General features: G+C 35.8%; 1 protein-coding gene across 1 annotated transcript; it reads left to right on the forward strand.

Moving 5' to 3' along the window:
- Positions 1-1,657: 1,657 nt before the first annotated feature.
- Positions 1,658-3,850, forward strand: LOC109021567 (ethylene-responsive transcription factor ERF118-like). Its single transcript, XM_019004229.2, has 2 exons — positions 1,658-2,155; positions 2,273-3,850. Exon 2 carries the CDS (start codon positions 2,483-2,485, stop codon positions 3,479-3,481), a length of 999 nt encoding a protein of 332 aa, XP_018859774.1. The 5' UTR covers positions 1,658-2,155; positions 2,273-2,482; the 3' UTR covers positions 3,482-3,850.
- The last annotated feature ends 13,438 nt before the right edge of the window (positions 3,851-17,288 follow it).

Consider the following 17,288-nt stretch of genomic DNA (forward strand, 5'->3'; position numbering starts at 1 on the left):
TTATTTTTATTTTTCCATACCTTCTAATTTAAGACCTAGTTAATAAATTTAAAAGAATCGACATTGATTCTATATACTAAATTAAAAATAAATAAAAAATTCCATATTAGGTAATGCTTTGTCAAAAAAAAAAAACATCAAGAAAGAAATCTCCTTAAAAAAAGAAATTAAATAATTGAGCAGATATTTCATATGCCGTTATTTATTTATTTATTTTTATGGAACCCGTCGTGATTGATTCGGGGGGCCAACTTGGGAAGGAAGTAAAGCCAGCAAGGCTATGTAGCTCAGTGGCAGTTCCGTGAATACCGCTAACTTTGGCCCCGAGAATCTGAATAATAAGAACCGGACATCTCTGCCCAACAACGCGTCCGCTGAATCGATTCGCGGCAACCAAACATAGAACACCCCCACGCTCCGACAAATGGCGTGTGTAAAACATACTTCCATGAACGCCATTAACAACCATTCGATTTGGAGATTGGTAACCACGTACTGAGCTTGGATGTGAGATAGGGTTCCTATCTTGCTCTACTGGGCCCCACCGCTATTGATGATACATAATACATTGCATGACACTGGATGGATGGCCATGCTCCGTGAATGTGTATGGGGCCATGACAGCTCATCAACAAAAATATTTGTTAAGATTTTCAGAAAGATTACAAGTTTTTTTTTTTCGATTTGTTTTTATATTTACATAAAAAATTTAATCATCATTTATTTTTTCATTTCTTTATCATTTTATAATAATGTGATATTAAATAATATATTCATAAATAAAATATAATAAATAATTTTTAATTATCTAATAACATATCATATGATAATAAAAATTAAGATGATAAGTAATATTATTTATATTTATATTATTGATACGCTTGTTTTAAATAACATATTTTTATAAAGAGAAATGATACTTGCAGTCGTGAGCGTGCAGTCGTCGTGCAGTCGCTTTGAAAAAAGTGAATAAATAAGGGACCCACCTGAAAAGAAATTAATTTTTTAATAGTAGACCCCACTCTTTTTCAAAGCGACTGCACGGCATTTGCGCATTCCACGACTGTATGTAGCATTACTCTTTTATAAATAACTTTAATTTATAAAAAATAAAATATCATATATTTATTTATATAATTATATACATTGATGCGTCAATTATTAAAAATAATAAAAATCTTAAAATTTGAATTTTAAAATTTAAATTCAAAAATAAGATATTGATAAAATAAGACTGATATTTAATGTAGTGTTAGTCGTTAAAAATTATAAAAATCTTAAAATTTGAATTTTAAAATTTAAATTCAAAAATAAAATATTGATAAAATAAGACTACTATTTAATACATATAATATTATATATAAAATTATAAGTATTCTACTTAGCGTTAGTGATGGGAATTAACAAGGAAATATATATATATATTTTTTAAGAAATTAAGAAGGAAATATTGAGTTTCCAAAAAAAAAAAAAGAAAAAAAATATTGAGTTGCTTTTGAATTTAGGTAAGAGTCGTATATTAGTTTAGAAATAAAATAGGGTTTTTTGATAAAGTAGTGCATGTTTCTCGCTATTGTTTTAGATTATTTTATTTCAAGAGTAGGGTTTTATAGAGATTTGCGCCTTCGTTCAAATAGCTGGGGGTATAATAGTGTGGGTCATTCACTCCACTCGTCTCTTGTTTGGTCTTGGAGTCGGTCAGTGTCACTGTTTCTGCAATTTTCCCTGGAAAGAACTTTTATAACCGACCTTGTCGCTTTGTATCTGCAAAGAAAACGTCGGCCCTAGATTTCTAATCCTCTGAATCTTTATTGGTGTTTGTTGGTGCTATTTTTATCTGCAACTCGTTCTGCGATTTTTCTCTCTTGGTTTTCAATCTCTCTGTTACGACAACGAAAACAGAGAGAGAGAGAGAGAGAGAGAGAGAGGTCTTTTGGGGTATCGCGGGAGAGAACAAGCGAGGTTGTGTTAGCGGATTTATGTCGGCTGGGTTTGATTTGGTTCTGATCGGGGCTCTGTTGAAGCTCTGTCTTTTCTCTGTTGCTACTTTTTCTGCGTTGTTTGCTCTCTTCTGCTGCTGCATGCTTCTCTGCTTTTTCCGGCAGAGGTTGAATCCGGTGCGCTGTTCCGTTTCGATGCGTTTGAGGCCAAAAAGGTATAAATTTTTTTGTTCTTTTGTTAAGTATGTGCAAAACCCTCCTCTTAATTTTGGGGTTTATGGTTCGTTTCTCTTTGGGATCTCAGATTCGTTTGTGGGTTTTTCTTTTTGCAGGACTTGTTCTGGAGTGAAGTGTTTTGGAGCTTTTCACATAAAACGATTTTTTTCCCTCTTTTTGTTCCTGAGAGGGGGTCTAACTTGATACCCTTGTGATTTTGAGAGAGATTTTGCGCCAGTTTTTTTTTCTTCGATTTTGTTTGCGTTTTCTTGAGAAATTTTTGGGGTATTTAGAGGGGTTTGCGAGTGGTTTTTCCCTTGTAAAAAATGACCCAGTCCCGCAGACGAGTTCCGAATCAAAAGATCTGCAAGAAGTCTAATAAAGCCATAGCCCCTGTAATGGAGTCCGGCATGATGATGAGGAAAGTCCGTATAATCTGTTCAGATCCTTATGCCACAGATTCATCTTCGAGCGAAGATGAGTCCGTCAAATGTAATAAGCGTGCAAAGAAGGCTAAACAACTCGTCCGTGAAATTCATATTCCCATGGTTTTACAACCGTCACTGAAGTCTCTTCAGACTGAGAGTTCTTGTCAGGACAGTAACAATGGCGGCAGAACCACCAATACCATTAAAGCCGGGACGAAAAGGGTTTTGGCTAAAACCCCATCGAGCAGTAGAAGACCCTCTTCTTCCAAGTACAGAGGCGTTAGGCAAAGGAAGTGGGGAAAATGGGCCGCTGAGATTCGAGATCCGTTTAAAGGAGCCCGGATTTGGTTGGGTACTTTCAATACCCCTGAGGAGGCTTCCGAGGCTTACGAAAAAAAAAGGCTCGAGTTTGAATCCGCCATGGCTGCCAATGCCAACTCTGAGAAGAGCAAGAACAAAGCGGCAGTGTCTTCAGCAGCAGTGTCTCAGTCACAGAACAATCATAACCTGGGATCTTCCGGGGACTCTGAGAGTGTGCTGTCTCAAACTTCTCCATCTTCCGTTCCAGAGTCGGAGACCTCGGCGTCCAATACCAATGTGAAAAATGTCAGTTCTTCTGTCAAAGAAGGTGTTGAAACTAATTCTGAGATTGATTTGGCTGCGCTCGACTTGCCTGACGATCTGGGTCTCATCGGAGATCTATTTGGTGATATTCCATTCGGCCAAACAGAGTTTGATTCTCTCTGTTTTGATAATATTGGGCAGTTTTTTGATGACTTTGAAGTTTGTGGGATTGAGAAAAATGGAGGCAGTGAGCTTCCTAACTGGGATTTTGCTGATATTGGCGATGACATGGGCTGGATGAATGAACCCCTCAATAAAATACCCTGCCAATAAGTTTTGCAGCCTAGAATTTATCTATAGCAGAGTATTATTTCTATTAGCGGTTTTGTTTTAGTTTGAAAAAGGTTGAAGTTGTATGGAACACAGATAGATCTGTTCCTTGAGAGAGTGCTTTTCTTACTGCATTATACCATATTTTAATTTTGTTGCTGAGAGTGAGATGGGAAAGAGATGAGCCAACATTGTGCTGAGAAGAGTCCTTTGGGTTTTCCTGTGCCTTAAGAGCAGTCCAGAGGGTTCTCAAAACTGTCCTCGAGAGAGTTTTTCCTGTTGATTGAGTCCGAAAATTTTGGCTCATTTTGATGTGATGAGAGTATGAATTATAAATATGAAACGAAGTTTAAAGTGATTTGCATCTTGAAATATATGTTTAATGGCCTTCCTTTGTGCTTTTCTTTGTGCTGTGTCTTGAAACCTAATCTCTGTGCAGACAGATTGGAGAATGTGATTATCTTTTTGTTATTCAATGGTTTCTTCTTAATCCATTCATGGAGACTGAAAAGAAAGCACAAACCTCGTGCCATATTCTCAGGTCTTTTCAATTGGATCTTCTTCCTGTTGGGATGAAAGAATATGCCTACTTGTTCTTGATTGCCGGTGTAAATCCTTGTTCTGTTCTTTAGCTCTGCTTATTCTCTTTATGTTGGGGTGAAAAAAATAGTAAAGTTGGGACATTTTGGCATTGATTTAAGAGCTGTAAAGTTGTTGTATGGCCGAGCGTTCATTCTTCCGAAAACTTACACGAGGTTGTACGAGAGAGAGTGGGGGCCAAAGTTGGAGTTCTTTTGGCAACCAAAGCCAGCATTATCTGCAACTAGTGGCTGCAAGGGCAACAGTATTTTTCTTTTCTGTTCTTTTCTTTTTTTATCATTTTTGAGTGCTGCTGAAGCTCATCAGCAGCAGCAGCATCTGTATTCCCCCATATCTATCCACACTCCCCCAGTGCCCTTCCTGCCACTGACCCCATTTAAATCGAGCTTGTTACTGACAAGGGTGGAGGGCGTTTGTTGACACAGCCTTACTGCATGCATGTGGCTTTCTTACATTCATTTTTCTGTTTTTTTGTTCTTTTCGGGGGTCCTTCAGAGCGCAGCTTTTGTATTTTTTTGGTTTTTTGTATAATATGAACATGATCTACTGCTTGCCTCTTCGTAGCATGAGCCATGATCTAGAATGAATTGTCGTAAAGCAAAAGTAGGATGCAAAAAAACAACTGGGACTGCAGCATTGCTTTTAATTATAGAGCTTATTATAAAAGTTCTAGTTATTTATTTTTTGGTAAGCATGCGTCTTAAATGTTTTTAAAGTTTGAAGTCCGAGCTTTTCAATAAAAGTTTCAATTTTGATGGTTTTAAAAAAGTTGACTTTAAGATATGTTTGTGAAATAATTGTTATCAGATTACTTTATTATTATTTACAAACAATTTTAATAATTATTTTATTATTATTTATAAATGATCTGAGATACTCTTAGTATCCAAACAGATTCTAAGATTGCGTTTAGATGTTGAAGTGAGTTGAGTTGAGATGATAAAATATTATTAGAATATTATTTTTTAATATTATTATTATTTTGAAATTTGAAAAAATTGAATTGTTTATTATATTTTATATTGGAATTTGAAAAAGTTGTAATGATGAGTTGAGATGAGTTGAGAGATGTTTAGTAACCAAACGAAGCCTTAAATCTGTTTAAAGTGCTTAAGAGCAATGATTCCCATACAAATACATTTCACAACACATTTCATAATACATATTTTAAAATGAGGATATTTTTATAAAATATTTTATAAAATAATTTTTTATTTTAAAATATTGTTGTGTAATATATTATAAAAAGTGATATGTTTATCAAAACGAGATCTCCTGTCAAAAGGTTGATGATCTACTACACTTCAATATGGCATGAACTAATTTGGAAGAAATGTCTAAAAATCTAAAATATTCAGTATTTTTTTTTAAGAAAAAATGGACAATTAAGGAATAACGAGACAGGGAGTAAACAAAAACAAGAAGAAAGATGGAATTTTTGAAGATGGATTCTGAATAACAAAAAGACAAAAGAATCATACAGTCAATCTAGAGTGAGAATCTAATGGTCTTTTAATAGAGATAGATATGCCAAGAGATTAAAGTTGCATTTTGACGTTGATGTAATTTATTTAGATTGATTATAAATAATAATATTTTATAATTTTTATTGAGATATTTTTAAATATAAATAAATTAAAATGTATTTAAATATAAGAAATAAATTAAAATGAGTTGATAAAAGAATAAAAAGGTGATAGATTCAATCAAATCAGTAAATAAAAAGACAAAATTAGAGCGCAGTTGGTCTTGATAGGACACGTGCTTAATGCGGTATGAGTCATTGAGCTTTTGCTTTTATGTATTTCTTTGTGATTGGAAGACTTATTTAATTGGGGGTTATCCTTACCTTACTTCATTTGATCTGACTTTTTTTCCTCTATTGGCTGGATATCTTTGTTCTTTTCCAGAAGCAAACACAGTTGTCAATGCCATATTTTCTCTTAACTTTTTCTTTGTTGAAATCTGTGCTTTTTCTGTTGTGGAAAATGGCAATTGCCTTGTGCTTAATTAAAGGTTATAAATTTAAGGCCTTAATTACTATAAAGTTAGTCCACATTTGGATTTTCCGTAATTATTATAAAATGTAAGAATTTTTCATTAGAGTTTAGATCGTGATAGGCATAAACTTCATTGGATTCAGAAAATCTATCATTAATAATAAGAAAAAAGATAAAATCAAAAGATAAAATTAAGAAGAGATAAAATAAGTAAAATGCGTATAAGAAAAGAGGTTTATAACACAAGTGAGACTTAGGTTGTGTTTAGATATTGAAGTGAGTTAAGATGATAAAATATTATTAGAATATTATTTTTTAATATTATTATTATTTTAAAATTTAAAAAAGTTGAATTATTTATTATATTTTATATTAAGATTTAAAAAAATTGTAATGATGAGTTGAAGTGAGTTGAGAGAAGTTTAGTAATCAAACGAAGCCTTAGAAGGAAGGAAAAATACCTCTATAAAATGAGGATATTTCTACAAATTCAAGATTTTCTAGGCACAAAGTCCACTTACCTTAGGCCTCGTTTGGTTATGTAGCTCAGATGAGATAAGATGTTTTTATTAAAAGTTGAATAAAATATTATTATAATATAATTTTTTAATATAATTTTTATTTTAAGATTTGAATAAATTAAATTATTTATTATATTTGACATGAAATTTAAAAAAATTATAATAATTATATGAGATGAAATGATTTTATATAACCAAACCAAACTTAAATGATATTCTCTCAAAGAAGGCATAATTTTCAACCTCATTGAATCTTAAATTTTTTTATTATATTGAAAGATATGTGAGATTACGAGATATATGTACAATCAGTTGTCATAATTGAATTCATTCTCAAACAATTTGTAAACGTAAGTATTACGCTGAACTATATAAATCTCCGTCACTCTTTATTAATTCTGATTAGCTTATTTATTATTTACTGTATTCTATCTTCCAATCCGGCTTATTATGTGGATTTATTCATTAACAGATTGAACTAGTCTTATGACTCTTATCTACTACTTTTTGGTTACCTTCATCTTACACCAACACGCCGCGCCATTATATTCACGCAGCACTCAGATATAGACCTCATGAATGTCCCACCGAGCCTCATTAATACCAACACGTGAGTCTCACGAGCGAATCATTGTGACAGATTTAGTTAATTCAAATCTAATCTTTCATTCTACGTTGTTCCTTTTATCTTGAATGTGAATTTGAAAGTAGCAAACCTCTAATCTTGGATGAATTGAGAGTTAATCTTAACCCATTTTATTTTATTATTATAATTTTTATAAATTTTTATACTAAATATAATAAATAATTCAAAATTTTTAAATAATAATAATATTTTATTCAATTTTTAATTTTTATCTCAACTCATTTTATCAAAATTTCATCAAAAGCCAGGATAAAGTTTACGAGTCATTTGATCTATTTCTTCTTTTTTTTGTTTTTTAAATTTTCATTTCAGAGTTAATTTTAATTAAATTTTTATTTGAAATTTTGAGTTTAATTTAATTGCATCTACAGTTACAAATAACAGAGTAACACGAGTTATGATCCCCGCATAGTTTTATCGATAAGTCTACGTTTTTAAGGCAGAGGAGTTTGAAAATTTATGGAATAATGAAAAATATTAGGAGAGGTTTGAATAGTCACTTGAGATAAGATAAAAGTTAAAATTTAAATAAAATATAATTAAAATATTATTTTTATTTTTAAATTTTAAAAAATTATAACAATTAAATGAGATAAATTAAAAGGACATTTGTATTCAAACCAAGCCTAGCCAATTATCTTAGCTATATCTATCGTTGTTGATTGTTAGCGTTTTATCTTCCGCAATGCTTGGAATTTTCTTTGTAATGTTTATCTTTGCATACCAATCTACTTAAATGGAAATGGAAAATGCTATCTATATCTATTTATAATTTTACACGCATAATCAAATTAGGCTTATGCGATAAGTTCACATTTGAATGTTGAATTGAATTAAGTTAAAATAATAAAATATTATTTTTTAATATTATTATTATTTTAAAATTAAAAAAAATAAAATTATTTATTATATTGTATAATAGAATTGAAAAAAATTATAATCATAAATTTTGAGGAGTTTACTTATCAAACGAATTGGCCTTTATTTACGTAGGAATAGTACAACATGCAGGCCTGCACATTGACCCGCCCGAGATTTTTTGCCCGACCCGAATTGGCCCCAATTACGGACATTGAAAATAACCCGACCCGACCAATCGGACGGGTAAAAAAAAAAAAAAAAAAAAGGTTGCCAGCATCCAATTCCATTTGCTGACTTTTATCAAACACCGGATGTGCATTCATTTTCTTGTGGCTTCCAGCATTTTGTGTACTTTCTTCTCCACCATTTACATTACGAACAGACTGTTGTAGTACTTTAAAAGGGAAGGTTTCTAACAAAAAAAAATACTGAAGAAAAAATCTAAAGCATTCCAGAGTAAGGACGAAACCCACTTTTCTAAAGCGTAACAACACTTCTTATGTGGAAGAAGAAATGGACCCAAATAAAACGAAGAACAAAAACTAAAAAAAAAAAAAAATCTGGAGGACATGCTAGACCCAAAAAGCAGAAAACCCAGGAGCTAGGTTTTACTTTGATAATCTGAAACTGCACAATAGAAAATTAAATAATGACTCATGAGCAATCCATGATTGAAAGAAAGAGCGAGGCTTGATCGAAGCCCTAAAATAGTTTAAACAAAAAAATAAATAACATCTATAATACAACAAACTGGCTCGTTTAGGAGAACTCAGCTCGTGTAGGAGTAAAGCTTGTGAGAATTACATGAACGTGACGGAATGAGAGAAGGGATCGAATAGAAAGGTAATCATGGATATAAAACGATTAAGAATCTGAGCAGAAGCTGGTTCTTTTCCATTTGCTTGGGGGTGAATGGTGATCGGTTTCGACCGATATTAGATGAAATGAACCCGGTATTGGGTTTGACCCGTTGAACCCACGTCGTGCCTTTCGATTTGATTGGGCCAAGCCCTTTCATGAACACGCCTAACAACATGTATGCACAACTTTATGTACAATACTATACGTATTGAGTGACAGCTTACTTTTTTTTTTTTTTTCAGTTTTTTCTTTTCTGAAAAATGGAAATACTGTAGATATAAAAATATTACATAAAAATAAACTCACAAACTGATATGGCTTGATGTTGTACATTAGATTCTAAAGTTACTGTTATTGTAAAGTAAATATAACGGATCTCATTAAACCATATCAATTTATAGATTTATTTTATATAATATTTTTATATATATAGCAGTTCTCTTTAAAAAAAATGGTGAGTGCTCCCGTGTTTAAACATATATTATCAAAAGTAATTGAAAGTAATTTTGGCCGCCTTCAATCAATCAAGTCTATCTCAACTACTAATGTCTAGCCCTTATGATTCTCAACTAAATAAAAGTTTAGCATACTTTTGTATAGTTTCAAGTTATTGTCAATTAAATGTGCAAAGAGACAAATGTAGGTTACATTTTGCATAGATGTCCATGTATTCATTGTAAGGCAATATTCATTACTGTTACACGAGATGATATTTCTACCTACTTAGGTTGATTGACGAGCATGGTCTTCTTAATCCCTCTCATTCAACAAATCTAAATGGCAACTTATCAAGCATTATCTTTTCTGCATCGATATGTCTACCTGTCTAAACACTATATATTATCATAACAAGTCTCATACTTACTAGTATCTCCTTCCTTGAGCTTGAAATCTAAGATAGTTTGGTTCTTATCCATATTCTTAAACAAGTTTTTTTTTTTACATTGATGTTCAATATGATACTTTATTGGTTTTTTCCTATTCTTTTTCATATCATATACATAATTTGCACCATGCAACCCTTGGTGATGGGTTTATGTGGATCACCATTTGTTATTCTTGTGAAATGATCCAAAATCATAAATCTTATTCAACGCTCTTTGCTAGGGGTGGGTAGCGGGCCCCTGCACCCTGCATCCCCACCCCTGTTAACCTCGCCTTTGCCCAAAATTTGGCCCCCCTAGTGGGGCGGGGTTGGGCGGGGAGGGCCCAACCCCGCCCCGCACTTATATATTTTATTATATAAATATATAATTATACTATACATATTTATAAATATTTATTATCTGTACTATATATAAATATAGTAATATGTATTAAGTAGAACTTTTAATTAATATTTTGTGTAAGTTGTGGTGTAGTAGAGTGATCTTTTTATAGATTACCAAGACAATACAAGAGTCCTACATTGCTTAAGTGTGAGACTTGTATTGTGAAGGTAATTTAAAAGGACCACCATACTACACTACAATTTCTACAAAATATGCACTAACAAATTTAAAAACCACATAATTTTTAAATTATAATTATATTTGTAAATTTAAAATTACAATTTGGGTCTAAAAATATGTTTTTGATCACTTTTGGACATAAAAATAATTTTTAAACCTAGTGGACTATAATCCATTATTGAAGTGGGCGGAGGGCAGGGGGGTGAGGTACCCCTCCCTGGGATGCGGGGGCAGGGGTGAAAACCCCACCCCCGATCCATGCGGGGCAGGGAGGGGGCTACCCCGCACCGAATGGTGTGGGTAGCATCCTTACTCCTTGCTAGACTTGATACTTATGTTGGGTGAGAGTGGAGGAACTCATTGTCCTGTCTCCTTGGAATTGTTATACATGGATTTGGGAAGAGTTTAATTTGAAGTATCCATCTAAGTTAAAAGTATGAAAGTATATTAGTAAACATTCAAGAAAACTGAAAATAAGATAAATTGAAAAAGATATTCTATCATGATATATTATTATAAAAAATAAGCATAAGATAAGTGAGACTGTGATGCTTGGAAAGTGAGATGAGATGAGAAATCCGTAAATAGTAGTGAAATGATTTGTGAATAGTAGTAAAATGATTTGAGTTATGATGTGTTATGGGATTTTAACAAATGAGAGAGAAAAAATTGAATAAAAATATTATAAAGTTAAAATATTGTTAGAATATAATTTTTTAATATTATATTTATTTTGGGATTAAAAAAAATTGAATTATTTTTTGTATTTTGTTTAAAAGTTTGAAAAAATTGAAAGGATTATTTTGAAAGTGTTTGTGTTTGAATGATGTTTGTGATGGTAATGAGATGTGATGGGATGAGATGAAAAATCTTTCCAAACTTCCCCTCCTTTAATGTGAAAAACACATTATTGGAAACTCAAGGAGTGTGGAAACCATGATGAAACACATATCATCTCTAAATTTTTTATAATTTTCTTCCCAAATATCACTTAAATACAAATACTTTTTAATTTCAAATTTTTAACTTTTTACTTTAATTATTACCTAATCATTACAACTTGAAAAATAATAGGTACACCGACAAAGTGTACCTAAATTTTGTACCGAATTGTGTTTTTTTCAAGCATTTGTGTTTATTTATTTTTTAGTGTTGTGTTTGTTTATTTTTTTGTATTTAAAAAAAAAAAAAACAAAAAATAGTCAGTACCGGTGTGAGTAGCACTCCCCTTACAAAATTTTCAAACTTGCAAATAAAATACAAAAAATAATACTACTTTTTCAAATTTTAAAATAAAAGGAATATTAAAAAATTATATTCTAATAATATTTTAATTTTATAATATTCTTTATTCTAGTTTTTTTTTTTTCAAAACTCAATAAAATATCTTAACTCAAACAATTTTACTGTTATTTACAAACTATTTCACTATCCAAAATTTAATGCTCAGTGTTCACTCTTTTGCAACAATTATCTCCAATTTGTTGCACATTCGTGATAGGAACATGAAAAGTCAATGTTCTTTGTAGAATGATGCCCAACCGAAAAACCAATCACAAAATTCAAACATTTTAAAAAAGAAAATAGCAGAGAAAAAATAGTAGGGTGACGCTCTCTATAAATACTTGTAAATCGTAGAGAGTAATGAAGAGAAATAACTATAGTTTCATTGAATGAAAATTACGAAGTACACGAGATGTGGAAGGGCTTTAATACCACCGTAAGGGCCTGTAGTGAAAACACTTACGGCCCAACAAAACAGTTAAGGCCTAAACACCCCCTGACCCAACAGGGTTCAGGTTGAATCATTAAAGGGAATGCCTGCCCGCTTATCCTGTGATTATTAAGATATTCATTCAAAACAGATGGATAACTCAAAGGAATCAGGATTAAAATTTTGAATAGTGGGTGAGGTCGTTAATCTAGATGATCCCAGGAAGGCAAATCCTCTATTTAAAGGGGGCAAGTACATTAATGAGGGCTGGAATATTTTTGGCTTTGAGATTACACATATCATTACTGACTTAGGCATCAAAGGGTCCCCTTTTACCCCCCAAGTCCTCTTACTCTTTGGTTGCAGGAGGTTGAGAGTGTTCAGCGGTGAAACATGTCCTTAGCAGTTGGCGCCGTCTGTAGGATATTCAGTTATCTTACAATTAGCATGCTTTTCACATGCCCACCACCACTCGATCTCAGGTAACTTGAGATCAGGAGGAGACATTGTGAAACATGGAGGGGAGACTTGTAGAAATGAAAGAAATAGTTAGGAGGCTCACCACCAAGGTCGAATCGTTGCGAAAGGAGAATGAGGTTCTCAAGGCAAAGAAAGGCCTGTCAGGAGAAGACACGACACCCAGTCAGCTGACAGGGTAGAGATGGAGGCTCACAGTGCGGGAGCAGGTAAAGCCCCCCAAGTGAACGAGGAAACAAAGAAGATGCACCATGACCTGCGCAACTTGATGGATAAATATGAGGAAATGACCAAGAAGATAGGGACCTCGTCTTCCGTCGATCAGTTGCTAACTAGCACCAACTTACCATACACTTCGGAGATTATGGCGGTGCCACTTTTGCCAAAATTTAAGGTCCTATCAATAGACATGTACAACGGGATCAAGGATTCGATGGAACATTTGAAGACTTTTAAGGCCAACATGACTCTCCATGGATTCCCAAGGGAGATTGCATGTAGAGCGTTTACTTTAACGTTAAAAGGAGCTGCCTGGGGATGGTTCAGAGCACTGCAACTGGCTCTATTGAGAATTTTGATGAACTAGGCAGGTAGTTCATCACTCAATTCATGGCCAGTCGACGAAGGAGATGCCGTCAGCATACCTATTGACGGTAAAGTAGAGGGAAGACGAGAGTTTGAAGGTGTATTTAGCGTGGTTCAATAAAGAAAGAATGATCACTGACGATTAGGATGAAAAGATCATGTTGACAACACTACTCAAGGGAATCTGGCCAAGGAGTCCTTTCATGATTGAGTTAGCAAGGAAAACACCGTCCACTTTGCGAGAATTTATGGATCAGATGGACAATTTCATGAATGCCGAAGATACATTGATCACCCTCACCACTGGGCCGGGGCAAAAGGGGGAGAGTGCGTCAAAGAAAGGCCCTAGGAGACCAAGAAAGAATCAGTATGAGAAAAAGCGGGAAACACTCATGGGATGTTATAGCAACAACCATGTACATTATTCCAGTATGCAAGATCAGGCCAGTAAGAAGGAAACTAGGCGCGATGAGACTGCTGGCGGCAAACGCAAAGGTACTGTACGTACCATATAATGAATGGCCACCGAACAGAAGACTGTCATATGCTAAAACAAAAAATTGAAGAAATGAAGGGCAGCAGTGAGCTAGAACGCATTGTCGTCGAAAACACCTTTCCGCGGTGGCATTCAAATGACAAGAGACAGGAGCATAAGCTCAAATGAAGTGAGAGCCCGATGAGGAAAGAATCACCCAAGAGGGTGAGGTGCTCACAGGAGCCAAGAAACCACCAACCTAGGCCAGATACAAATTGGCGGAACCCGCCTTTGGGAGAGATCCGTACCATAGCCGGAGGGTATGCAGGAGGTGACCCAACTTCGGCTGGAAGAACAACATATGCAAGATGGGCAATGTATGAAGAAGTTTACAGTGTGAAGAGGCTAGTAAAACAGGCTCGGGTGTAGGCCTTGCCCCCAATTTCCTTTGGTGAAGAAGATTCCCGAGGGGTGGTATACCCCCACGATGACGCATTAGTGGTGATAATGCTGGTAGCAAATTACATGACAAAGAGGATATTGATAGATAACGGGAGCTCGACGGACATCCTATTATGGGATGCTTTTATGAAGATGAGGGGTTAAATACGAGTCAACTTTGTCCAGCGCCAACCACGTTGAAGAGACTTACGGGAGACGCAGTCCAACCCATGGGGTCCATCACATTGCTTGTGTCAGTGGGAACTGATCCTCACCTCGCCACCACTATGACTAAATTCTTGGTGGTTAGAATGCAATCATCATATAATGCCATTATAGGCCGGCCGACTTTGAACACCTTGAAAGCGGTCACGTCCACTTACCATCTAAAAATGAAATTTCTAACGAAAGCAGGAGTTGGAGAGGTATGTGGTGAACAGGTGCTTGCCCGAGAGTGCTATGTGCAAGAACTAAAAAGAGGAGAGAGGGATGTAAAAATGACAGATACGAGGGATGAGGAAACTCTGAGGCAAGGAGAAGTCGATGAACCGTTGGAACTCTCGTCTTTCGATCCAGCCCAACCAAGTAACCATGTAAGGATCAGGACTACGATGGCAAAGGAGGAAAAGACCCGCCTAATACAGCTCCTTTTGGGGCACAAAGACATCTTTGCATGGAATCATCAAGATATGCCGGGAATCAACAATGAGCTAATAGAGCACTGGCTGAATGTTAACTCGGACACAAGGCCTGTTAAATAGAAGAAGAGAATTTTAGCATCGAGAAGTACAAAGTGATGGCAGAGGAAGTTGATAGATTGTTGGTAGTAGGGTTTATTAGGGAGACTCAGTACCCAGAATGGTTGTCAAACGTGGTTTTAAGTAAAGAAGTCCAACGGCAAGTGGCGAATGTGAGTGGACTTCACAGACCTCAACAAAGCCTACCTAAAAGATAGCTTCCCTCTCCCTAGGATAGATCTGATAGCCGACGCCACGGCAGGTCACAAGGTGTTGAGCTTCATAGACGCCTACTCCGAATACAACCAAATCAAAATGAGTCTTGTTGACTAGGATAAAAAGGCCTTCAGAACTGACCGGGGCCTATACTGTTACAGGGTTATGCCCTTCGGATTGAAGAATGCAGGATCAACCTATCAAAGACTGGTTAACAAAATGTTCAAGGATTAGATAGGCCGGAACATGGAGGTGTATGTGGACGATCTTTTGGTAAAAAAATGGAGTTTGAGTAGCATTTGGAAAATTTGAAGGAAGCTTTCGGTGTGATACACTAGTACAAAATGAGACTCAACCCAACTAAGTGCGTGTTCGAGGTTCAGTCGGGCAAATTCTTAGGCTTCATGGTGTCTGAGAGAAGCATCGAAGCGAATCTCGAGAAACTCAGAGCGATCATTGAAATGAAACCATCCATGACCCTTAATGAGGTCCAGAAACCGGTAGGGAGAATAGCGGCCCTCAGCAAGTTCGTGTCCCATTGAACGCACAAATGCATCCCTTTTTTTCTAGGTATTAAAGAAGGCCCAAGAATGGGATACACGATGTGAGGAAGCGTTTACATAGTTGAAAGAATACCTAACCCACCCACCACTGCTTAGTTAAACCAAGCAGGGGGAACCTTTGTCACTGTATCTGGCCGCCACCTTGGATACTGTTTCCGCCACTTTAGTCAGAGATGATGGTAAGGAGCAAAGGAGGGTGTATTATGTCAGTAAAGCCCTAAAAGGGGCCGAGAAGATACCCAAAGATAGAGCTGATCGCCTTTGCTTTGGTGACATTGGCAAGGAGATTACGCCCTTATTTCCAAGCCCATCCCCTATGGGTCATCACATCCACACCCTTGCAGAAGGTACTCCAAAGGCCAGAAAATTTGGGGCAGCTAGTGAAATGGTCATCGAGTTGAGTGAATATGACATCTGTTATGTTCCCAGAACCACTGTCAAAGGATAAGTTCTAGCCGATTTTGTGGCAAAATTAATGAACTTTCCCGAGGAGACGCCAAAGATACCCGAAATGGAACCATGACTGGTATATGTTGATGGCTCATCCTGTCAAGCAGGAGGAGGTGCGGGCCTGCAAATAATAGTGGACGATAGCCCGTAATCATTTAACGCTATCCGGTTAAATTTCAAGGTAACGAACAATGAAACAGAGTACGAGGCAGTACTTATGGGATTGACCATAGCTGAAATATTAGGAGGAAGGTCCATAACAATGAAAGCAAACTCTTAGGTAGTAGTCGACCAGGTCATGAGAGAATATTCAGCAAAGGGACCAAAACTGATAAGGTACCTCCATCACGTCCAAGAGAAATCTCATTAGTTCCATTATTTTCAGAGTGAACAAATTCGGGGACAATTAGAAGGTGGATCGGCTGGCATGAACAACCTCGGCAGGGCAGAAGCAGATGTTGCCATGGCAAGTAATCCTTAGGACAGTAGATGTGGTAGCAATAGGGGAAGAAATTTTTGGTATCGATGTAAGTTTGCCAGGATGGGCATATGATATTATCAAATGCTTGAAGGAGGGGGAGCTACCCGCTTCTTGGGAAGAGGCGATGAAAGTAAGGAACAAAGCAACTTGGTTTACCTTGATAGACGTGACGTTGTACAAACAGGGTTTCTCAAGTCCATTGCAAAGATGCATATCGAAGGAGGAGGCAGAATATGTGATGAGGGAAGTACACGAAGTCATTTGTGGGAACCATTCAGGGGGAAAGTCATTGGAGGTGAGTCATGAGGGCAGGCTACTATTGGCCCAACGCCCTGCGGGAGTCAAAGGAGTTTGTGAAAAAATGTGCCCAGTGCCAACTACACGCACCGGTCTTGAGTGTGCCACCAGAAGAATTGAAGTTGATGACGACCCCATGGCCGTTTGCCCAATGGGGGATAGACCTGGTGGGCCCTATGCCCCCAGGTAAAGGAGGAACAAAATTCGTCATCGTCTTCGTCGACTATTTCATGAAGTGGGTAGAAGCTGAGGCAATGGTGACGGTGATTGCTCAAAATTTGAAGAAATTCATATGGAAGACAATCGTGTTCATATTTGGGATACCACAAAGCATCGTCTCCGACAATGACAAACAATCTGATTCAGTACATTATCGTAGGTGGTGTTCAGAGCTCGGGATTAAGGTCAAATATTCATCCCCTGGACACCCACAA

The sequence above is a fragment of the Juglans regia genome, chromosome 15 (assembly GCF_001411555.2).
Source record: "Juglans regia cultivar Chandler chromosome 15, Walnut 2.0, whole genome shotgun sequence".
Lineage (NCBI taxonomy): Eukaryota > Viridiplantae > Streptophyta > Magnoliopsida > Fagales > Juglandaceae > Juglans > Juglans regia.

What these genes read in the sequence shown, in the direction of transcription:
- LOC109021567 (XM_019004229.2), top strand. Translation starts at nt 2,483, where the DNA reads ATGACCCAGTCCCGCAGACGAGTTCCGAATCAAAAGATCTGCAAGAAG.